Raw genomic sequence first — 24,847 nt, 5'->3', positions numbered from 1 at the left:
GATGGATTCTGTGTCTGTTTGGAAGCATGGCTGTGCCTAGCTTTAGTTCCTACAGCAGAGCATCTCATTCATTCATCTTTTCCCTTTGAAAGAAAAGCCACATGGAATCAAGAGCAACTGGGCCCAAACAAAGCCAGGAGAACCTAGCAAGGAGCCTCAACTAATCCCCAGCCCTTCTGAAATATTAGAAAGATAAATATGAACAGGAAGCAAAGTAAAAGACTATCAGTATGTGAAATCCATGACAAGGTGATGTAAGCAAGAAATTATAAGTTACTCAACTTTGGGAACTATTTGTTACTGCAGCAAAAGTTGGCTGATACACATAGCACAGTCCAGAGCTCAACAGCAAGCAGTATTTCCATAGTATAACGTCATAAGCACCAATTTAACACTCACTCAGAAAGTTGAAATTTACTGTTCTATCTTAAGCATATTTAGAGGCAGAGAGAGAGAGAGAGAGAGGAAGATGACTAAAACAGGCAAGCACAAATACAAAACAGAAGAAACTCAATAACCAAAAAGACAAAAGTGTATCATTTAGCATTATATATGTGAAGTACTAAAGAAGCAATTAAAAGAAATCAAAGCTTTGGCCTCAGGCAATCTAAAATCCAGTATATTCTAGTACTTGTAGAATAGTAATTTACACTTCCAATTCCAGAAGTCATCGACAACATAGTACAGGAAGATGATTCTTAAAGGTGAGACATTACCAAAGACTACCGTGTATACGGAGCTCTCAACTCTATACAAATTATTATTTGTACACTCAGCCGATTGCCTGAACACGGTGTCTCCTTCCTAACAACTAGCATGTTTCAGCCATTGCATATTAGATTCTCCCTCATTGTTGTTTTGTTGGTGCCAAGGAATGAATCGGGACCCTGTGCATGCTGCATAAGCACTATCCGGCTGATCACGCCACACTTCCAGGGCCCCTGCGACCATTTCCATGTTCTTCTACAGAATTGTAAAATGACAGGAAGTCATTAAAAATTAACTAGTAAATTTTACTTCTTTCTTAACTGTAAGTCAACTGTTTAGTTTGTAACAACTTTATACACCAAATAAGCTGCAAATATATTCTACAAAGTAATTTAGTATAGTGGGCCAGCATTTAAGTTACTGGATTTATTAAAATTCTGACAGATTTCCAGAAATATACTTCTGTACAAAAATCAACATACCAGGGCTGGAGAGTGGTTAAGAGCACCAACCGCTATTCCAGATGACCTTAGTTCAAGTCTCAGCCCCCACACTAGGTGGTTCCAGCCACCTGTCACTCCAGCACAGGGAAATACAACACCTCTGGCTGCTGTGAATTTGAAGTAGCAGTTCCAGACCAGTCAATGTTACACAGTAAGACTTTGTCTCCAAAAATCAACATACCAATCTACACATTTACAGTATAACAGAAGACATTACTGTAAGTGACACTCAGCTGTTGCCTATAGATCTCACTTACCCTGCCAATGGTCTCCTCTCCTTTTATTACAGACGAATGGAAGCTATTTAGCTGTGGCAAGTGTCAGCTCCTAAGCCGTGGGTAAAAGAGCCCTGGCTCTAGATCAGTCTCTTCACCCAGAGAGAGGCTCTCTTTGAAGCCCTTAGCTACCCTCCACTGAGAGCTGTAGCCAAAAGGCATGCTAGTGAGAAAATGACACTGGAGCAGAACAACAAACATGGAAGAAAAGCGAATCTACCAGCCCCAAACATTCATTCACCAAAAACCACAGTAACAGGGCTTGTTTTTCATACCTCTTCGTCCTTCATGTTCACGTCCACAGTTTTCGATTTGATGGCTTTGGTGACATGGTCAATGTTGTTTTCTCTGCAGTAATCAAATATATTTTTGTCTTCTTCCCTAATTAGAGTTAAAAAAAGAAAATCCATTTGTTTTACTGGATAAAACATAAGGGTCACATGTTCTCAACATAACTTGTTTGCTGATAACATAGACATCAATGGGTTTAAAGTGATAGGAAGAGAAGAGCAATAGATTCCCAGTAGACATAATGTATCCAGTGTCTAAAAGGACTAAAGCAACTGTGGTCCTTGTATGAAGGACTGCACCTGCTCTGCAAAGTTCACAGTGGAGCAGCAACACACCTCACAGTAGGCTTCTCCACCGGTCCTGGTCACCTTCATATACTGATAGCACATTCCTGTGACTCAGCATTTCAGTTTCAGCACTGGGGGCTGGAGAGATGGCTCAGAGGTTAAGAGCACTGACTGCTCATCCAGAGGTCCTGAGTTCAATTCCCAGCAACCACATGGTGGCTCACAGCCATCTATAATAAGATCTGGGCCCTCTTCTGGCCTGCAGGTGTACATGTAGGCAGAACATTATATAAATAAATAAATAAATAAATAAATAAACAAACAAATAAATAAATTTCAGCACTGTATTAACATGGCAATTTGGAGGGAGCAAACTGAGGGAAAGGCTATCCTAAATGTATCACCTGAGAAAACTCAATCTTTTTTTTGCCTGTAAATGTGTGTCATATGTGTTCCTTCACATATGTGTGTGTGTTCAGAGTGTGTGGGCACACCTGTGTGTGAGGTTGGGCGTGCATGTCCTTTTTGATTGATCTGTATACAAAATCAGCTGGTGCATTATGTCACGTGCCTCCACTAGTCAGCCACAGTCCACTGCAAAATTTATAGCAGACACTTTTAGTATAAGGCTTATACTCTAAAATATATAAGACTGGGGCTGGAGAGACGTTTCAGGGTTAACACTGGATGCTCTTCCAGCAGATCTGGGTTCAATTCCCAACACCCACATGGTGGCTCACAACTGTCCCTGATTCCTATTGGAGTCATCTATTGGGTCACAGGGGACCCAGTGCTTCTGCAGGTGCTGTATGCATGTAGTGCACAGACACGCCCAGGCAAACACTTATAAACGCGCAACATAAAAATTAATAAAACCTCAAAATATTACATAAATTTATCCCTGTGATCCATTTTTTGTGCATGTTTCTCATTTAGTGACTCATAAAATGGCAATAAGTAATTCAGAGTATGAAAATGAAAGTCTCTAATATGTAGACTGAACTTTATGCACAGGTATAAAAGAATATTTTTCATATTCCCAAACTAAATTAAATTAAATTTTTTTGTTTTCTCTTTTTGAGACAAGGTTTCTCTGTATAGCCCTCGCTATCCTGAAACTTGCTCTGTGGACCAGGCTGGCCTTGAACTCAGAGATCCACCTGCCTCTGCCTCCTGAGTACTGGGGTTAAAGGTGTGCACCACCACCATGTAGATTTTATTATGTTCAAGATCTTATCATCTATTCATAAAAATAATTGAAACCCATCAGAATCCGTCTACCTTAAAAGACAATCTACACAGTTGCTGTGGAGTGAGGCCACTGCAGTCAGAGCTAAGTACTCTACACAGCTGCTGTGGAGTGAGGGCCACTGCAGTCAGAGCTAAGTACTCTACACAGCTGCTGTGGAGTGAGGCCACTGCAGTCAGAGCTAAGTACTCTACACAGCTGCTGTGGAGTGAGGCCACTGCAGTCAGAGCTAAGTACTCTACACAGCTGCTGTGGAGTGAGGGCCACTGCAGTCAGAGCTAAGTACTCTACACAGTTGCTGTGGAGTGAGGCCACTGCAGTCAGAGCTAAGTACTCTACACAGCTGCTGGGGAGTGAGGCCACTGCAGTCAGAGCTAAGTACTCTACACAGCTGCTGGGGAGTGAGGCCACTGCAGTCAGAGCTAAGTACTCTTACACAGCTGCTGTGGAGTGAGGGCCATTGCAGTCAGAGCTAAGTACTCTACACAGCTGCTGTGGAGTGAGGCCACTGCAGTCAGAGCTAAGTACTCTACACAGCTGCTGGGGAATGAGGCCACTGCAGTCAGAGCTAAGTACTCTACACAGCTGCTGTGGAGTGAGGCCACTGCAGTCAGAGCTAAGTACTCTACACAGCTGCTGTGGAGTGAGGGCCACTGCAGTCAGAGCTAAGTACTCTACACAGCTGCTGTGGAGTGAGGGCCACTGCAGTCAGAGCTAAGTACTCTACACAGCTGCTGTGGAGTGAGGGCCACTGCAGTCAGAGCTAAGTACTCTACACAGCTGCTGTGGAGTGAGGGCCACTGCAGTCAGAGCTAAGTACTCTACACAGCTGCTGTGGAGTGAGGCCACTGCAGTCAGAGCTAAGCAGCTTAAGACATGCTGCTGCTCTGGCACCAACCACGCGAAGCCTTGCTGAAGCATCTAGAGGGTTTTATTCAGCACCCACTACAGCTAAAAAAAAAAAAAAAAAAAAAAAAAAAAAAAAAAAAAAAAAAAATTAAGACACCGATGTCCTAGAAAACACTATTTAAAAAACATCAACTTAGGTATATATTTTTGTTGTAGAGAACTATGACAATATGATGAGTACATAGAAACACGTTACTTCTAAATGAAAATAGAAGTGAAAAATAAGAAAAATGATGTAAATTTTCTTTATAGAGTGCTCGCTCATATGGTTTTTAATCAAGATCAGAATATTTAACTTTTTGAGGTTACTGAAGGCTCACATGCATTTGGAGGATATGACCCTATATGCCCTTCCCCCAAGTTTTTCAATGATAATTGTCATGTATTTTTTAAATGGATTATTATTACCTTACTTAAATTCTATTAGCCATATTTTTGAAGTGAAGTTTATCTTTAAAAGTGCATCATTCATAAAAAGTAAAATAATATCTTTTGCAATTATTGAACAATGGAAATGATTCCTAAGATCCTTGGGCACTACACAAAGATGCTTGCCTTACCACTCTCCTGACCCAGTACTCTATACCAGCGCAGTCAGAAGCCAGGAGCCAGCTAACCAAGTAAGAATATCCAAAATGTATAAGGAACTCAAAAGAACTTCAATGACCAGAAAACAAATACCCTGGCTTAAAATGGAAAAGGTTCTAAATAGACACGTCTCAGAGAGAGAGAGAGAGAGGGAGAGGGAGGGAGGGAGAGAGAGAGAGAAAGAGAGAGAAAAGAAGAAGAAGAAGAAGAAGAAGGAGGAGGAGGAGGAAGAAGAAGAGGAGGAAGAGGAGGAGGAGGAGGAGCAGGAGGAGAGATTTGGAAGGCCCACAGCTACATGAGAAAAAAATTAGAATTCTAATCAGAAGAGAACTGTACGTTAAAGGCACAATGAGATTCCATCTCTTGACTGCTAGACCAGTTATTATCAAGAAAGTGCAAGGAGCCCTTGTATGCTGTTAATAATAAAGCATTTTGAAAAAAATACAGAAGTATCTCAAAAAACAAATATGGAGTTACCATGTTTCCAGCGAGTGTACTTGTGAGTGTGCAGCTAAGAGTTGAAGTAAGTACTGTGAGGAGATATTTGGCACTCCATGTTTTTAGCTGCACTATTTCAACAGTCTAGAAATAGAAGCAACCTGGGCTATCACTGATTGGATGGGTGAAGAAACCATGACAGATGCAGTGTGATATATGAAGAAGGTGATTCTGTTATCTGTGACAACACCGCTGGAGCCAAAGAGAACTACGTGCGGTGGTTTTAATGAGAATGGCCTCGATGGCCTAACATATTTGAATTTTTGTTCCCAAGTAGAGGAACTGGCTGGGAAGGATTAGGAGGCATGGCCTTGTTGAAGAAGATGTGTTACTGGGAGTGGGCTTTGAGATTTCAAAAAGCCACATCTTCCGGTTAGCTCTTTTTCTACCTTGTGGTTGCTGTCTCAACACGTAAGCTCTCAGCTACTGCTCCAGAGCTGTGCTTGCCTCTGCTGTGCTCTCCAACATGATGGTCATGGACTCACCCCCTGAAACTGTAAGCTTCAGTTGAATGTTTTCCTGTATAAGTTGCCTTGGTCGTGGTGTCTCTTCACAGCACTAGAGAAGAAACTAAGACTACGCTTAGGTGAAAAGCCAAACACACAAGGACATTATGTGACCTCACCTTTTGTTGGAATCTTAAAAGGTAAATTTCACATAAATACAGTAAGAAGAGTGGTTACCATAGACTGAAAGAGGGAGGGAAGGCTGGAAAGGAAGATGCTGGCCAAAGCAACAAAGTTTCACTTATATTGGAGGAATGTGTTTTAGAGATCTACTGAACTGCAGGGTGGCCACAGTTACAAAAGCTCTTGTGTTATTATAAAATAATTAGAAGTTAAGGTGATAAATTAGTGAAGTGACAGAGACCTTACCTGTTTGACTCTGTCTATTATGTGTGTGTGTGTGTGTGTGTGTGTGTGTGTGTGTGTATAACCCCCCTATAACACAATGTATCCCTCAAACTACACACATCATTATTTGTGAATTCAAAATAAAATAAATAAAAACAACAATAAGGATGGTCAAAGAAAGCATTAGAAGGTGAGCTTGCAAATGAGACCACATTATACACAGGACACAGAGAAATAAAAAGACCGGATGAACAAAGGAAGTTGCTCAGGTGAACTACAGGCAGCTGTCCGTGGCAGGGGGCTGGGAGGTACCATTAGAGGAAGAAGCAAGACAACCCATCACTAAGAGCCCAGCACATGCTGGCAATGGTGCAAGTTAGCTGGAGAAGAACAAAGATACCTATTCTTGGGGTCACTGTCCGACACAAGTGAGGTGAGTACTAACGGAGGGGAGAATGTCTCACGACACCTCCGAAGACTCCTGCTTCAGTTACTCTTCCTTACTGTGTTACAAAACAACCCAAAGCCAAAAGACAACAAGAGGCATATTTACAAACAAAGCATTCAGCATATTTAATTTACTTACAGTTATTTCTCTGAAAGGAGAATATTATTAATGATTTTTAAATTTTTTATTGATTTATTTTTATTAATGACTTTAGTAAAATTGGTCAGGTAAAGTCAACTCAGGGATTAATTTAGTGTATTAAAAATTCTTACTTCCACTTAATATGTAATTACAATCTTATGTTAATTTCACTTTCAGAATACTGGTTTTGAGACTTAATTTTATCAAAGACCTTATCTGAGAGTTTGCACTGTGGGCCCCAGAAAAATTTTGCAAGTCATAGCTCCTTTCTGAAATACTCTTGTTACAAGACCAAGAGGCAAAGACCCAGTGGAGGCAAACACTGAACAGTAATCATGTTTAAGGAAATACTGCCCTAAGGTTGAAATACTTAAAAATGACCTGGTTTTCTGTAGTGCTACTCTTAACATAATTCTTGAAACCCTACATGTCAGACATCTGGAAATTATCTACTGATTAAAGATAATTAGTTATATTGGAAAAGTTATTTAACTATGATTTTATAAAGACACTAACTATTGAAAATCCATTCCACCTTTTAAAATCTGCCTAACTCTTAACAAAGTTGAAGAAAAATTGCTGATACTTTAAATGTCTGCAAGGAAAAAAACGTCTAATTCTGATCGATCCCTGAAAAAATCAGTGCCCACACCAGAAAAATTCACACACCTGCTTTGCTAAAAGACTTCTCTAAAGGGTTAGTTAACATTCCCAACCATTAAATTGAGTCTAAAATCAATAAAATAATCCAAAGGAAGCATCATCAGCATAGTGATAAATGAGAGGCGTCAAATTTTACCAGGGAAGTGCATTCCTGAGAACGCTGGTGGAAGAGGCAGTTAGTTCTTCACTCTGAAGACAGTGTACTAACACGACGCCAGCTGTCAAGCTCCACTCACTAACTAGACATCACAAGGTCTCCTCACACATCTGAGGATCCAGTGGGCCCCGTAGTTAGAGGAGAGCTACAAGCCACATTGGCTTTGGACAAGTAATCTGGCCTTGAATTTGTGTCCTCCTCTGTAACACAGGGTTATCGCTAACATCTACATTTAATAAGGCCTCCATGAAAATTAAGTGAAGCCGCTGGTGGTGGCCATGCAGAGGCAGCGGCAGGTGAATCTGTGAGTTTGAAGCCAGCCTCGTTTACAAAAAGAACTCCAGGACAGCCAAGACTATTACTCAGAGAAACCCTGTCTTGAAAAACAAAACAAAACAGAAAAAAGAGTGAAATCACTCATCTAACATAATATGATTGTGAGTATAAGCAGTCAATAGATCATAGCATCATTAGACTAGTGTCAGAATATGACACAGCAAGACATGATAGTACACCTCCACTTAGGAAGTAGAGGCAGTAGTGGGATCAAGAGTCCAATGCACTTAGCTATTAAAAACAAGGAAATCTTGTAATTTGCAAGCAAATGGATGAACTTAGAAATGGTCATCCTGAGTGAGGTAACCCAGACTCAGAAAGACACACATGGTATATATACTCACTTATAATTGGATATTAGCCCAACATGGATGTCCTCTGAGTCTTCACTCAGTGGGGTATCGGGACAGATGCTGAGACCTGCTATTGGATGCCAGGTGAGAGTGGTATGGAAGAATGGGTAAATAGAAGGACTCAGAAGGTCCAGGAGCCCCACAAGAAGACCATCAAGGATGGCAGATCTGGACCCAGGGGGACCTGCACAAACTGTTGCACCAACCAAGTACAATGCATGCAGTAAACCTAGGCCTCCTATTCAGATCTAGCCAATGGACAGCTCATTTTCCATGGTTGTGGGGAGTGCGGGACTACCTCTGACATGAACTCCGGTGCCCCCTTTTTGACCACTTCTTCTTGGTGGGGAGGCCTGATGGTACTCAGAGGAAGGGTAAGCAAGCTACCAGGATGAGACCTGATAGGCTGTGATCATTTGGTGGGGGAGGAGGTCACCTTCTGTCACAGGTCTAGGGGAGGAGAATGGGGTGAAAGAAGGCGGGCAGGAAGATACAAGTGAGGGGATAGTAATTGGGATGTAAGCTAAATAAGTTATTTAAAGAAGAAAAAGAAGAAAAGAAAAGAAAAAAAAAGAGTTCAACGCTAGCCTGGGCTATGTCAGACCTTGTCTAAAAATATAATAATTTAGCATATGTTCTAAGGTGGGATAATTTGTCGTATTTGGACTTTGTCATTGTCTATCAATCTATCTAAGAAATATTAATTAGACCTTCAAAAAAAATAAGGCACTGTGATCTGAGCCGAGTGAGCAGAGCATACGAAGAGAAAGACTATCCTTAGATGAGATACAAAGGACCTTGCTCCTACCACTTACAATGCTTACACCGCCTCTCTTGTTCTTAATTTCTAAAATGCATTTTATGTGTGTGAGTGTTTGCCAACATGTGTGCAAGGTGCAGAAGAGAAAGTCAGGACCCTGGGGCTGAAGTTGTGACCCATCATGTGGGTGCTACGAATCAAACCTGCGACCTCTAAAGGAGTAGTCAGTGCCCTTAGTTGCTGACCCGTCTCTCCAGCCCTGACGTATACTTTCTCTTAATGGACATCCTATCCTTTTATGTGAATGTAGATCAACCCCCAGGAAACTCTGCACACAAGTGTAAGCATTTCCCACTCACTACCTCAGGATGAGGATCTAAGAGAGAACGGAGATGAGCAAGACCAGGTAGCAAAGGGTACAAAGTGAGGACAAGGAAGGGAGCAAAGAAAAGGGAACAAGAAGTGGAGATGAAAAAGTGGGTGGTAGCTTTGGTTGACAAATGATCCCTTTTGCAGAAGGGCTTCTGATCTGCAAACAGGTGGATTTGCCTGTGTGCTTGGTTGGCATCATGGCACTGAGCACACAGAAGCCAAATGAAGCACATTAGAAAAGGGTGACTATGAGAGCCAGGAGACTCTTACAACACTTACTGTTTATGTCAAGACCTGCTTGTCCCCAGGGACCCATTTTCACATAATCTATAATTATCTCTTTGCTTTAATCGCCTTGTCATTCCCGAGGCTCTCATGGGCACTGGAAGAGGAAAAGCTCATTAACTAAACCTTTTCTCCTCTCTCCAGCCACCCATGGCTTTTAATTGCTTGGTGTGTTATTATCTGGGAGTGCAACTGGGATCATTTTCATAAGAAAGGGAGGTAGAGAGCAGGAAGGGAGCCATAAGTCCCTGAGGTATGCACCACAGACAAACCCTTGCTTTCTCAATTATTTATGCCAGCTGAGGTTTTACAGGCTGAATAAATCCATAGCTCAAGTTCATTCTGAGCAGTCAGATCCTCAAGAGAGAGTTGCCCACTTGCCTATACACACTTTTGTATCCTCAAGGAGCAACCAGACTGTAACAAGACATATGTCATCTAATTTATCACCGATCAGCAAAGTGTTAACACAGTGTTGATCGCGGGCGACAGTGAAATGGAGAAGGATTATATTAAGCAGCCACACAGATGCTCTTAGTGCTAAGGACAGTAGCATCTCTGGGACAGTGCTGTCTCATAATGACTTAGCCTGATGAGAGCATAAGAGTCCAAATACTCTATCTTTAAAATATAAAACATGTTTAATAAATACAGTCCTTAAACAGACTTGCTAAAACCAGGTTACTATCTAACAATATGAGGCTTTGATTAAAATCCCAAGTACAATTTTACACCAACAGATTTTACAAATAGCAACAAAACTAAGTCATGCTTCTGCCTGTTATCCAATCATACTGCTTTCAAAAAATTCACAGTAGTTTCTGTATCCATGTCAAGACTCGGTGCTTTCATTCTAGTTTATATTCTGACCAAGAAAACAAAGCACAAAGCAATCATTTTCATCCTGGTTTCTACTTACACCCTTCCACTTTATAATCAATACTAAAGAGCAACTAGCAACCAATGAAAAGTTATTTTTTCAAAATAGCCTCAAAATGTTATTACTGCTTAAAAACTGAAACTTTATACATCAACAATAAAAACATCTCTTTGAAATTCTACAAGCTTTTTTGTCTGACCACAGCAGTGACCCTTGGTATTTTCTGCCAAAACACTTCATTTGTCTCCCAGAACAACTAATCAATTCCAGAACCCATCAATCATCTCAGTTGTATACTAGACTGATCTTGCTTAGAAGGTCCAGATGGCTGCCTGAGTACGTGAAATTAAAATTCTAACAGATTATAAGGTATCAACTACAAAATGTAACAGAGAGGATAGAATCATAATGTCGGCTAGGGTGAGTATTATCGCTTTCATTTATTCTACTTTTAAATCTTGCCCTAAGTTTTCAACATCTACATTAACTTCTAGAGCAAACGCAAGCAAGCAAGCCACTGGACACAGAAGTCATTCTGGTGACGGCACCGTCTGGAGTATAGGTATAAGCAAACCATAGCTCATCTCAGAACTACAGGAACCTGAATGATAAGCTTATTACACTCGTTCCAAATCTAACAGATTGGCTTTCCCTTCCTAGTTTTCTACGCTTTATATCAAAAACAGACCATGTGCACCTGGTTTTGTTAGCAGACAAACCTGTGATTTTCAGTTCGTACTTTCAGCACTTGGCCTCTTGGGGGCCCCGCTGTGCTGAGTAGCAATATTGACAAAAGCTTGCAGCTTTGTGGAAATGTATTTTCTGCTAGGTATTATTCTAGAATGCTTGTGTGCATCTGTATATCCCACACAAACGCCATATGAAACAGACACCCCATTCTACAGATAAGTAACTTGCTCAGGATACAGCTAAAGAGTGGTGGGACCCACATTTGAATGCTTGTGATCTGGCTCCAGTTTATAGACTTAATTGAATTAAAGCCTCACTATGATACCCTTCCTATATGTTACAGAACAGTTTACTAGCTTCAGAACCAGACATTGCTGTTAGCCTCTGGAATAGTGATAGAGTGTCCTACATCCGTGACACCACCCCGCCACTTCCTCCCAAAGAGCAGAAGCAAAGACCTGAACCTAAAGAGCAAAATGGGCTCTTAGCTCATCTATAACACACACCAGTCAGGAAAGCCAGGGCAATGGATCCAAGCAATTCAAATGTGTGCTGACTTGCCTGACTTCACAAAGCATTCAAAAATAATCTGCAAAACACATTGTTTTATGTCCTTTCTGAAAAAACAATAATTAAGACGTTTTCCTTTCAGCCAACTATACTATATATTTCTAAAGCTCTATACTTATTTCTGCTTTCATATCAGTTAAAAATAATTCTGCTAAGAATTTGTAATTAACATCAGTTAAAGCACAATTTGGCTTAGAAAAGTAACAGAACCGTATCTCACCCAAACACTCATGACATAAACTTCAGAAAATAGCCTGCTTTCATCGTTGAGCCACATTTTGATACATCTGAAGAATTCTACGTGCACATACACCTGGGACTTCACAGCAATAATCTAACATTTTAGTACAGGAAAAAAAATACTATGACTAAGTTTATTATAACAGAATTGTTACACTAGTAAAATGTAAGCATGACCAACTACTGTGTTTCCAGATGCACTGTGGCAGTCAGAGAATTATTATGTTAATAGTGTAACGACTTCCAATGATTCTTAGCAGTCATGTTTCTCTCTATATGTATGCTGTAGCACACATATGCCCCACTTCCTCTACACAAAATGATATAATTTAAAAATCAGAAATAACACAAAAAGATTAATATTTAGATGACTCAGTGAACTAAGACCAGGTCTAACCAGGTTTACCTACAGCAAACACTTACGATTTGCTCAATAATATTTCCAAAAGTACTAAGAAAAGGCAAGCGTGGCATACACCTGTGATCATAGCATTTGGGAGATGGAGGCAAGAAAGTCAGGAGTTCAAGGTCATCCTCAGCTACATAGTGAGCTCAAGGTTTACGTGAACCAAATGAGGCCCCTTCTTAAAAACAAACAAACAAACAAACAAAAAACTAAAACAACAACGAACTAACAGAACAACAACAACAACAAAAAATACTAAGAGTATTTTAGTATTTTAGAAAATACTTCCGTCTAGGAAACCTTACATACATTAGCACACAAATAAAGATCATTTTTATAAATAAGTGATTGACACTGTTAGAAAGTTAAACTTCATAGTTTCTCTTTTTGAGGGGACAGGGAGACAGGACACTGTGTAGCTCTAGTTGGCCTGGAACCCACAGAGCCTCTGCCTCCTGAGCACTGAGTACTGAGTTCTGAGGTCAAAGGCCTTCACCACCACAACAGATGCATGATCTTTTTTTTTTTTTTTAAAGGGCCAAGTCAGGGACCTATTTCACGCACTGACTAGAAAGGAAAGCTGCCCAGAAGTTGCTTTGGTTGTTTAAGGGAAGAGCTGAGGGTGGACATGTCATAAGAGAACCAACAACTCTCTGCTGTATGACAGAGCACTGTGCTAATTTGAAGCAAGCAGCTTAGTTACCTCATCTTTTTTAACATCTACTGCCCTAGGTTGATCTCTGTTGCTGTAATAAAACACTTTGGCCAAAGATTACTTATGGAAGAAATGGTTTATTTGGCTTTCATTAGCCGATTATAGTCAATCAATGAAGGAAGTCAGGGCAGGTTTAAACCATGGAGAAACTGCTCACTGGCTCGCTCACTAGCTTTCTTAGGACTGTGTAGCGCCCCGTGGTTCGGCCCACAGGCAGCTGGGACCTCCATTATCAATTAAGACGATCCTTCACTGGCTGTCTACAGGTAGCCTGTCAGCACTCAATTGATATACTTCTTGTCAGGTGCTTCTAGGCTGTGCCAAGCTGACAGTCAATACAAACTATGGTTCCCACTAAGTTCTGTACCAAGTTCACAGTTAATGCCAGCTAGGCCTTCTACTAAGGTCTGGACCTCTCTTCAGGTAGTGAGAATAAGTAAATAAATAAAATGTGATCCTTGTCCTCAAAAACTAAAAGCTAAGTGAGGAGACAAGAAAGTTTTTTTAAAGTTGTAATTCATTGTGCTTATAGCATGAAAACTGCTGCAACAAAACAATCAATACAGGACTGTGAGAAAACAAAGAAGGAATTAATTACCTACTCTACGATCTAGAAAAAATGCCTTTAAGTTGTCAAGGCTTGATGAGGACATTTATAAACTTTGATCTGGCTCTGGTGTCAAAATTCTATTTTAAAAGAATTCTAAAAACAATATAAATTTTAGAACCCAAAACACTTCCTAAGTATGTTAAGAGAAGGGTAAACTATGAATATACTTTCAAAGCTGTTATGCAGTCCTAGGAGTCCTTACGGCCCAGCACAGGGATTAGGGTGACAGCTCTAGAGGGCATCTTATCCCCGCCAGTCGGCATGTGCCTCTCCCACTTCACTTCAGATAAAGATCTGATGTAAGTAAAATGGCACGCAAGTGACTCCAAGACAGAGTCCTGTGTTCACTGACAGCCTGGTCAATAGCTACAAACTGGGAGCATTTCAAGTTGTGACTCAGAAGTATCGACACGCCCCCTTTTAATTTGGAAAGTAACAATCTTAAAGTTATCCCATGGCTCCTAAAGTAGCACAGGATTCTTCTCCTGAGTTACAGACAGCGCTGAAAGAAAAGGATTAAGACAGCTTTACATAGCTCTGTTAAATAATATATTTGTTGAAGGTATTTATTTATTTATTTATTATTTGTTTATTTATTTATATTTTTTATGAGACAGGGTCTCTCTGTGTTAGCCTTGGCTGTCCTGGACTCAGTTTGTAGACCAGGCTGACCTCAAACTCACAGCAATCCGCCTGCCTCTGCCTCCCGAGTGCTGGGATTAAAGGCGTGCGCCACCACGCCCGGCTTCATTAAAATGTTTAATCGTGTTTAAAAATAGTAAACATACTGTTGTTGAGGCTTGTCAACCTCAGTTTGGACTTCCAGAATACAAGTGAAAGAACAAATAAGCCAGGTGTGGTGGCACACGCCTTTAATACCAGTAAATAGGAAGGAGAAGCAGCTGGATTTCTGTGATTTTGAGGCCAGCTTGTACTACATGGTGCATTCCAAGACAGCCAGGGCAACACAGACAAACACTGTCTCAAAAAAAAAAAAAAAAAAAGAAAGAAAGAAAGAAAGAAAAGGAAAGAACAGGGTGGTAGTGGCACACACCTTTAATCCCAGCACTCAGGAGGCAGAGCCAGGCTGATCCCTGTGAGTACAAGGCCAGCCTGGACTACAAAGTGAGCCCAGGACAGCCAAGGCTACACAGAGAAACCCTGTCTCAAAAAAAAAAAAAAAAAAAAAAAAAAAGAAAAGAAAGAAAGAAAGAAAGAGTAAACAACAAAAGCAAGACGTGGGGAGGGAAGAAGAATGTTTCACAGATTGTGTATTTCCAGACACACATATTCATAGACATATATACAGAGATACTTACGTGCACACATAACACATATGTATGCATGTATATTTCTAGTGTCAAAAACTGAAGAGAAATTACCTGATTGTTTCTTCATGATACAGAGAACTAACGACTGGCCCACCAAAACCACTTTTGGCTTCTTTTCCTTTCTTCTCTGATACCTGTGGAAGAAAAAGAGAGGATAGACTTGTGGGCTAAAGCAATATGTATTTTTAGATTACAGAATATAATTTGCTAAGAAATTGAGTGCCAGGATTCCAGCTGCCGTACCAGTTTGAGAATGCTTTTCTTTATATAAGAAAAAGTACAAGGTAAGAACATACTTTACTTCATTCTCTTATATTTTAAATTGCAGCCCCACTGATAAGATAAAGCTGGAGCATACACAGTATTTAGTGTGAACTAGGAACTAGAGAGATGACACAAGTTAGAGCATTGGATGCTCTCCCAGAGGACCTGGGCTTAGTTCCTGGCACCCACGTGGTGACTCATAGCTGACAATAACTCTAGTTCTAGGGGATCCAACACCCTCTTCTGGCTTCTGTAGGCATCAGGCATACACGTGGGACACAGACACACCAGGAAAACACCCATATTATTAAATAAATAAATAAGTGGATAGATAAGTAAAATGCAAACTAAATAAAGATAAGAAAAAACTGGAGAGAGGAAGAAGAAAGGGGGAGGAGAGCGGAGGGCGAGTGGGTGAGGGAACAAACCGAAACCATTCCTAGACATAGCACAGCTGTAAGCCTAGATAATCTTCGGCGGTGGTGTTTTTTTTTTAAGATATAGAACCAAATGCATGATTCATGAAGAATGAAAATGAGTGGTCTTTATTAAGGTTTAAAAACTTGTACTTTGTGAAAGGCATTGGTCAGACAATGAAGCTACAAACAAGAAATCTTAGCAAAACATATATCAATAAAGCTTGGTATCTAAAATAGTCAAATAATTATTAAAAACTAATAATAAGAAAGCAAATTATAGCTGAGTGGGTGGTGGCACATGCCTTTAATTCCAGCACTCAGGGAGGCAGAGGCAGGCAAATCTCTGTGAGTTAGAGGCCAGCCTGGGCTACAGAGTGGTTCCAGGACAGCCAGGGCTAAACACGGAGAAAAACCAGAAAACAAAACAAATTATGGTAAAGATTTGAATAGACATCATTACTGTACTGGCCCATGTTCGTGGTGCTGTTTTGGGAGGTCGTGAAACCTTAGGAGGCGGCCTGGCCAGTGGAGGTGGGCACTGGACCATGCCTTTGGGGACTCTAACCCAGCCTTGCTCCGTCCTGCCCTGATCTGTCTGCAATGTGCAGAGCTCCACCTCTTGCTCCCTCCGCTGCCCTCATCGTGCCCTCACCCTCTGAAACCAGAGCCCAAGTAAACCTCTCTTATTGCGGCTGTCAGGTATTCTGTCACAGGGTGAGAATGGTAATGACTATACTGTGCCAAAGAAATCAGACAGGGACAAGCGAATGAAAAGAACGGCCCAAGTTCAGAAAGCCCTCCAGTGGGTCAGTGCACTCAAGATAGGTCCACCATTCGATGTTTTTATATTTAAGATCAAACCAACCCTGGATGCAGACACTTTGTACTTCTGCCTTTCCACTGTTGTGGGCTAGGATTTACAGTTCAGTGTTGCCCAACAGGGGTGATATAAGCTACCTTCCTTCTTGCTGATCATAAGGCAAAGTTTCCATCTTTACCACAAAGATGCAATATCCTGAGTGTTCTGTGTCCGTGATCGTATTATAAACATTCACTTTCCATCTGCAAGACCTGACTCCACTGTCTCACGCTATGGCAGCCTTAGTAAAGCCAAGCCAGCACACCCTCTGCTGTGGTCCAGCCTGGTGAGTCACCCTCTCATCCCAAAACCTCCTGCACTCAGCTCAGTTTTCAGATGGAGCCAAGGACCCATACCCAATCCCTCCAGCCCAGTCTTAGGAGGCCTGCCTATACCTTCCCAAAACCTAGGCTTGGAACAAGACACTATGCAAAACCCAGCCTGTTGTGTTTGTTCACATCAGACACAAAACCAACAAAATTTTAACACACTCAGGTCTCATTGCAAAACCACAAACAATACAACAATCAAAAAAGTGTGTTTCCTCCAAAACCCACCAGTCCCAAGTTCTCCTATAAGAATCACCTGTTTGAATCCCAAAGCACAGGTCTTGAAAAAACAACCATGAACTTCATTCAGAAGTCCGAGGAGCCAGACCAAGGAGCTGGGCATGGTGGCGCACGTCTTTAATCCCAACACTCAGGAGGCAGAGGCTGGCGAATCTCTGTGAGTTTGCGGCCAGCCTGGTCTACAGAGTGAGGCCAGGACAGCCAAGGCCAACACAGAAAGACCCCGTCTCCAAAAACAAACAAACAAACAAACAAACAAGCCAAACAACAACAAAAACAAAAGTCAGCGGAGTTTAAAGAAGACAACACAGAGAAGCAGCTCAGTGAGCATAAAGGGAAGGGATATCTGAATAATGCCCTGGAAGGCAAAGTGCCTGAATGAAATAAAAAAGGCACCAAGATTTGAAAACCAGATTTCATAAAGAGATAGAAACACTAAAGAGAACTCAAGTTGAAATGTAAATGGCACTGAAAAGCTCAGTCATCCAACTATGCCAACCAGGAAAAAGCCTTCCAAAAACAGGTCAAACAGAAGGCAGAGCATCAGGTCCCAAAGACAAAGGCAGGAATCACCACATAAGCAGAGAGCATGAAAAATCCCAACTGTCCCATTCTGCAGGATGTTGGGGATCACTCTCTCCACCTCTGCTTCTCCGGACCATGTTTTCAGTCTGGCTATGTCCAAGAATTCTCTCATTTTCACTGGTTTTCAAATTTTAGTGACAATGGTTTTTTGTTTGTCTGTTTGGTTGGTTGTTGGTTTGGTTTGGGTTTTGAAGACTGGGTTTCTCTGTGTAGCCCTGGATGTCCTGGACCTCATTCTGTCAACCAGGCTGGCCTCGAACTCACAGAGATCCACCTCTGCCCCATGAGGGCTGGGATTAAAGGCATACACCACCAATCCCGGCTGATGGTGATGTTTATTGGTACAATTTTATTAACTTTATTTGCATGAGGCTCATTTAGAGTCTAGACCTGTGGGCTTGAGAGGTGATTGTTTCTCTCTGTGGTAGTACCACTGACACCTAGTAAACAGGGACCAGGCTGCTACTAAGTAACCAATGACGCACAGGCAAGCACTCTACTGTACATTTTCTGGACCCATATACCAGTGATTAAAGGTTGAAACTCTGACTTGCTGTTTTAAGAAAATGTTGAGAATTTGCATTATTTACATAATTTTTCCTGTCTTCTTCCACTCTTTTATGCTCCCTACTTTACCTGATTAGCTTCATTTGTTACATCTTCCAGTCCACTAGTCTCTCCTTACTCCGTGTCTGGTATGCTGTTGACCCCCTTTTTTTTTTCCACTATAAATTTGTATTTTACCACCCTTACAATGAGTCTTTATGTGGCCTTTATGCTGCTCTATGATTCTCATGTTTCTCCCCTACTCCAAAAATTTATTCACACATAACAATATGCAATAACATTATCTATACACAGTAGGTATTTTAATACCTTTGGTATTTCATCATCTCTTATCTATGTGGTTTGAATTAAAATGGCCCATAGGCTCATAGGGAGGTGTGGCTTTGTTGGAGGAAGTGTGTAACTGGGGGTGGGATTGAGGTTTCAGATGTTCAAGACAGACCCAATGGTTCTCTCTCTTCATGTTGCCTTTGGATCTGAAGGTAGAATTCCTAGCTCCATCTCCAGCACCATATCTGCCTGCATGCCACCATGTTTCCTGCCCCACTTAAACGTTTTCCTACGAGTTGCCACGGGCACGGTGTCTCTTCACAGCAATAGAAACCCTAACTAAGATACTATCATTTCTGCATCTGTTTTTATTATCTTTTTATTCTCCTGGCTATTTTTTTTTTTTTTTTTTTTTTTTTTTTTTTTCTTGCTTGCTTAAAAGACTTCTTCTGTGAGCCACACATTGGAAACTTCACATTCCTGTTTGCCAGATCTTGCTATGTGACTTTTATTAGGGTGGGCTGTGTTTTGGCACAAGTTAAATAAAGCGACCCCCAAATCAGTCTGATCCTTTCCAGCCTCACTCGTAAGCTCACTGTGAGAAACAAAACATTCTCAGGACTACATCAGCTCCAGGAAATAACCCACGGTTTTCTAGTGCTTTCTTCTCCTCGACTATCCGTTTCCCTCCACACATTCACAGGTTAGTATTTAGCTGAAGGGATCCATCTGTAGGTCTGTGGAACTCTAGGCAGGATTGCCCTCTCCAGTGTTTGCTCTTCCCAAACTCTAGCTCAAATCAGAGAGATGGCAAAGACAGTTCTGGCTTTCTCCTCCCCTCACAAGTTAGAATCTGCTTCCAGGAAAGAAACCCAGGCATCTGCAGGGCTTACCTTGCTCTTATTTTCATAAAGGTCCCACAAAGAATTCTAAACCCAATGTAAAAGTCTATGCAGTAATGAAATATATTTAACCAATATCCAATAGTTGTATATTTAAGCCGTTTATAGTTTTTACTCACAATGGTATAATGAAAATCTGTGTGCATAATGATTATAGTTTAATTAAAATATTTAGGGAAAGAAATAAATACCATAATTAGATGTGGCTTATTCTAAATATATTCCTTATCCCTAGCATTGTTCTTTCTAAAGCAAATGAGCAAATACATGTTATGGCTCTGCAACAACTTAAAGGAAACAAAAAAGTTGTATCTTAGACACAAAATAATTTGCCATTATCAGACCGGATCGCAACAAAGCTCTCCGAATGCATTGTTTACCTGCTCTGTTCATTTCATCTACTTGAGGAGACAACATTTTAGCCTCTTAATTTCCATGTTGGTGAAATATCTCTTATAAAAGCTTAGAGGTTTGAGTTGGTAATATGGCTCTGAGGGTAAAGGTCCTTGTCGCCAAGCCTGACAACAGGATGTCTGACCCTAGGACCCATATGATGGAAGAGAAGAATCTCCTGAAAACTGTTCTCTGACCTTCAAAAGAGCACCATGGCACAAATGTACCTCCACTTCCAAAGGGCTGCTGCGGCATGAATGCCCCCCATTTCCAAGTGTGTGCTATGGCATGAATGCAACCCACTTCCAAAGGAGCACCGTGGCATGAATGCCCCCACTTTCAAGGACGTGCTATGTCATGAATGTATCCCCACTTCCAAAGAACCACCGTGGCATGATGCACCCCCACTTCCAGCCGGGTGCTGTGATATGACTACACTCCCTTCGAAAGGAGCACCATGACACGAATGTCCCCTACTTCCATGGAGCGCTGTGGCATGAACGTGGCCCCCCCTTCCAAAGGAGCACTGTGGTGTGACTATATAAATAAATGTAATTAATTTTTTAAAGCTTTAAGGGTTATCCTATTTTTCTCTACTCAAAATCCATTAAGCTATTTTTATGTTGCATCAGCAGTTAAAGGAAGAGACTTTGATTTGGCAGCCAATATAATAAAATTTGCCAGTCTTTATAGCACCTTAAGCTATATTATGTAAGATGTCAAAATGTTCCTTCACTGAAGTAGGAAAGAACCACCAGCTAGCTCAACCTTTCTCTGATTTGTGCTCTGGCAGTTTCAGGGTCAAGATTAAGACCAGTAAGAAACACTCTTTTCTATTTGAAAAATGCTTATTCAAAAAACATTACCACACTAATACATAAGGTAGTTTTTTATTTCCATGTGCTTCCTTTTCCAGACTCTTGCTTATTGGGTGTTTTTAACATGTTTACAGCTTGGACTACAGAATTTTGTGCAAATCAAATAATGATTCTGTCTCACTTTTCTCATTTGTAAAGCTGGAAATATATACCAACTTTATATGATCTTTTCAGGATTTAAGATAGATCTACTTAGATAGAATAGCACTCAGCATGGAAAAGGGCATCATATAAGTCTGCTGTTGTAGTAAAACTATAGTGAAGATATGCCTGCTGCAGCAAAGTGAGTGCCTCAGAGACACAGGTGCACGGTACTCAGATGTGGAAGGAAAGCATGTGACCAGAACTCCTCACCTAATGGCACTAAACTTCTGACTATCCCAGCATGTTACCAGCAAACCTCTCAGTACAGGATAGCTAATCCATTCTCCCACCTGACAGAGAAAGAATAACACAGACTTTATACAACTCTTCTGGAAAACAAAGACGACGACCAGTATCTGGCAAGTCTCTTCCATAAACTCACATTACCCCAGCTCAACCTAGAACAAGATTTACAGAGCTCACAGCCAATGCTTGTGCTATTTCTATTAAAACCTATATTCTTCTCCAAGCTTTTCTGGAAACCTTACTATACAGTGACAATCTTATTAGTAAAAATACACACTGTCTTGGGCTGTGTGTAATTTAGTTAGTAGACTGCTTGCCTAGCAAGCATGAAGTTGTGGGTTCTGTCCTGAGCACTGCATGAGCACACTGTGGCATTAGCACTGGGAAGGTCAAGAGAGGGATAGTGTGAGTTTAAAGTCAGCTTGGCCTATAACATGTAACAAAACAAAGTGAAATGGGAAATGGCCCTATCCTCCAGAAGAGCAAAAACGGCATTATTTCTTCCTTTAGCATTTTGAAGAATATACAAGAAGACATATTTTTCAAATTTATTTATTTATTTATTTATTTTTAAAGATTTATTTATTTTATATATGAGTACACTGTCTTCATGCACACCAGAAGAAAGCACCAGATCGTATTACAGATGTTTGTGAATTGCCATGTGGTTTCTGGGAATTGAATCAGGACCTCTGGAAGAGCAGCAAGTGCTCTTAACTGCTGAGCCATCTCTCCAGCCCACCAGAAGACATCTTAACCTCAGGCTTTCTTTGTGTAAGTTTTGTGGTTTGGGGGTTCTTGTCAGGAGAGGGTGTCAGTGGGCGATGCCAGAACCCAGCACGGTCAAGCCTCTATCAATAAGACATCCTTGGCTCCTGTAGTAACATTTGTAAAGATTTAATTTCATCAGAAAATACATTACTATTCAGATTTTCCAATTCCTGATCTATCAGTTTGGTAAAATGTATTTTAAGAAATTCATAAATTTCTGCTACATAACCTATTTGGCTGAAGTTATTAGTAAGACTGTCTTCGTTATAGTTTATATTACTGTGATAAAACACCATGACCCAAAGCAGGAAAGGGTTTGTTTCATTTTATAGCTTGTAGTCCATCATCCAGGGAAGTGAGGAAAGGAACTCAAGGCAGAAACCAGGAGGCAGGGGCTGATGCAGAGGCCGTGGAGACTGCTGCTTACTGGCTTACACCTCTTTCTTACAGATGGCAGAACCATCTGCCCAGGGGTGGCAACTCACACAATGGTCTGGGCCCTCCTACATCAATCAAAAAGAATGCACCCAGACCAATCTGATGAGGGCATTTTCTCAATTGAGATTCCTCTTCCCAGATGACTTTAACTAGTGTCGCTGACATAAATACAGTCAGCGCAACTGATCTCTTCTCAACTTGGCCCACAAACATTTCACTGTTAAACCATAACCTTTCCTTATTTGTTGTCCCAAGATTTCATACTAATATCAATATGAATATAAAACATAATCTTAACTTTTAAAGTCCCGTAGCATCTAAAAATTCAAACCCTGTAATAGTTCACATGCAAAAATCTCTTTCAAGGCTTACAATTTCTCTAAAAATGTAACAAAATCTTTCTAAAATTCTAATCTCTAAGATATCCAAGATCTCATAACTATAGATTCCTGTTTAAAAAAAAAAAGTTCAACAGCATAAACCTCAGCATCAGACTTCTGGCCTTTCCGAACCTCTAGACTCCACAGAGCTTGTCTGGCACACACAGCCTGGCTTACAGGCTCAAGCCGGCTCCACTCCACAGCCACTGCTGTTCTTGTGGTTGTCCATGGTACTGGCAGCTCCAAAACACTGGGGTCTCCTCCTTCGAGTGGCCTGCACTTTTAGCAACAGCTTCTCCAGGACTCTAATCAGGGGCCCCAACCCTGGTATGTGGCGTCAGGGTTCAACTTCTCTTCGTGACCACTTCAATCCTGGGCTTTCCCAGCCTCTCTTTAGAGACTCCAGGTCTCTGTCATACGGTGTCAAGCCTTAGTTGCATCCATGGCCTCTTCATTCTTTGAAAAATCATCCCCTCTTCTTTTTAGAATTTTACTAATCTTTTCAAAAATCTTTTTTTTTTTTTCTGAGACAGGGTTTCTCTGTGTAGACTTTGGCTCTCCTAGACTCACTTGGTAGACCAGGCTGGCCTCAAACTCACAGTGATCCGCCTGCCTCTGCCTCCTGAGTACTGAGATTAAAGGCGTGTACCACCACGCTCAGCTGAACCTCTTTTTTTCTTTGTGATTGGTAACTGTACGCACTCACCCTATAAATACTGTCACCTGACCTATCCTTACAGGGAGGGAGTAGCTGAAGAGATGGTTAGGAGCTAAGACCCAGAGCTCACTTCCCAGCACCTGTCTAGATCTAGCATCCCCCTCTAGCCTCCCAGGGCACCTGCACAGACATGGCAAACATGCACACACACACGAATCACAACTAAATAAAATTGGAAACCTGAGTGTTATAATGAGACAAATCAAAATTTGTAATGAGTTACCACTACAAATAAGTCGCCCAAAGGGTGAAGATAATAAGAAATTCTATGTTGCACAAATGCAGATGTACAAAAAGGACGTATTTCCTGAGAAAGTTCTGAGTTTTTATGTACGTACACAAGTCTCCCATAAGAGCTCAACATAGTGCTAACACTCTGTTGTTGAGCCCATTTTGCAATAAAGTGGCATAAAATGAACTAGAACTCTCTCTAAATCTTTATATAATTCATACTTCTAGCACTAGAAATGATGTGAAGACTAAATATCTAACAGCAAATTGTAAAAAAAAAAAAAACCACTTAAAAGGGGTGGGGCACTAAAATTAAACAAAAAACTAAAAAGAAAAACATACAAAGAAGTATACTGCAGCAAGTGACTGGGGCAATGGAATGGAGGTAAACCACAGAAGGAGGTGGCCAACTTCCACAGGCACTAACTATATTGTCAAGCCCTCTACCACTTGGATTCTCTCTCCTCAGAGAATATATCCACACCCGTCTTGTACATGCTGCTATTCTTTTTCCGATCATTCTAGGATTTGAAACCATGGCCATTCTCATTAGATTTCCCTGTCCTCTCATCTGGACCACACTAGTGTTACACTGGCTCTGTAGAAGTGGGGTTCATAGGTACTCATAGGCACTCCTCAAAGCTGCTGGAACAGTGTCGTTGATCACGCAGTGACATGACAGGGTCTTCTTATCCTGCTATGCATGCAATTATTCTCAAACCAATCAGCAACTGCATGGGTTCTTCAGACAAATAGGACTTTAATTTATTAAGTACTTCTGGAATTTCATGAGCTAGATGGCATTCCAATACAGATAAATGGTGCATTTTAAAATAGCCACTGCCATATTATTTGGCCAATCCATCAAAAACGTCCATCGAATGTACTGGGTCAAATGGAGTTTCATCGGTAGCAATCTTAAATGCACCTTCAGAAGCCTCAGCCACATCCCACTTCCCATCTATCCTTGTGGTTTGGGGCTTCAATTGAGACCCATTTTCTTCTGCAAGTCAATGACTACAGCCCTTCACTTTCCCAGTCATTAATACATAAATGAGAAGATGAGCTCTAAACTCTCAGTTCACACAAGGTAT

At 41.0% G+C, this 24,847-nt stretch overlaps 1 protein-coding gene across 1 annotated transcript in view; it reads right to left on the bottom strand.

Annotated features, from left to right (window-relative positions):
* Acbd6 (acyl-CoA binding domain containing 6) overlaps positions 1-24,847 on the bottom strand; it is a 137,455-nt gene that overhangs the window by 81,952 nt on the left and 30,656 nt on the right. Inside the window, exons 4-5 of the mRNA XM_051147616.1 lie at positions 15,171-15,253; positions 1,762-1,867 (exon numbers count right to left, since the gene is read on the bottom strand). Of these exons, the coding sequence (XP_051003573.1) occupies positions 1,762-1,867; positions 15,171-15,253 (189 nt within the window). The remainder of the gene's footprint in view (positions 1-1,761; positions 1,868-15,170; positions 15,254-24,847) is intronic.

Source organism: Acomys russatus, chromosome 6 (genome assembly GCF_903995435.1).
Source record: "Acomys russatus chromosome 6, mAcoRus1.1, whole genome shotgun sequence".
In the NCBI taxonomy this organism is placed as follows: Eukaryota; Metazoa; Chordata; class Mammalia; order Rodentia; family Muridae; genus Acomys; species Acomys russatus.
The sequence above is the reverse complement of the archived record's forward strand: the minus strand, read 5'-3'. Positions and strand labels throughout refer to the sequence as shown.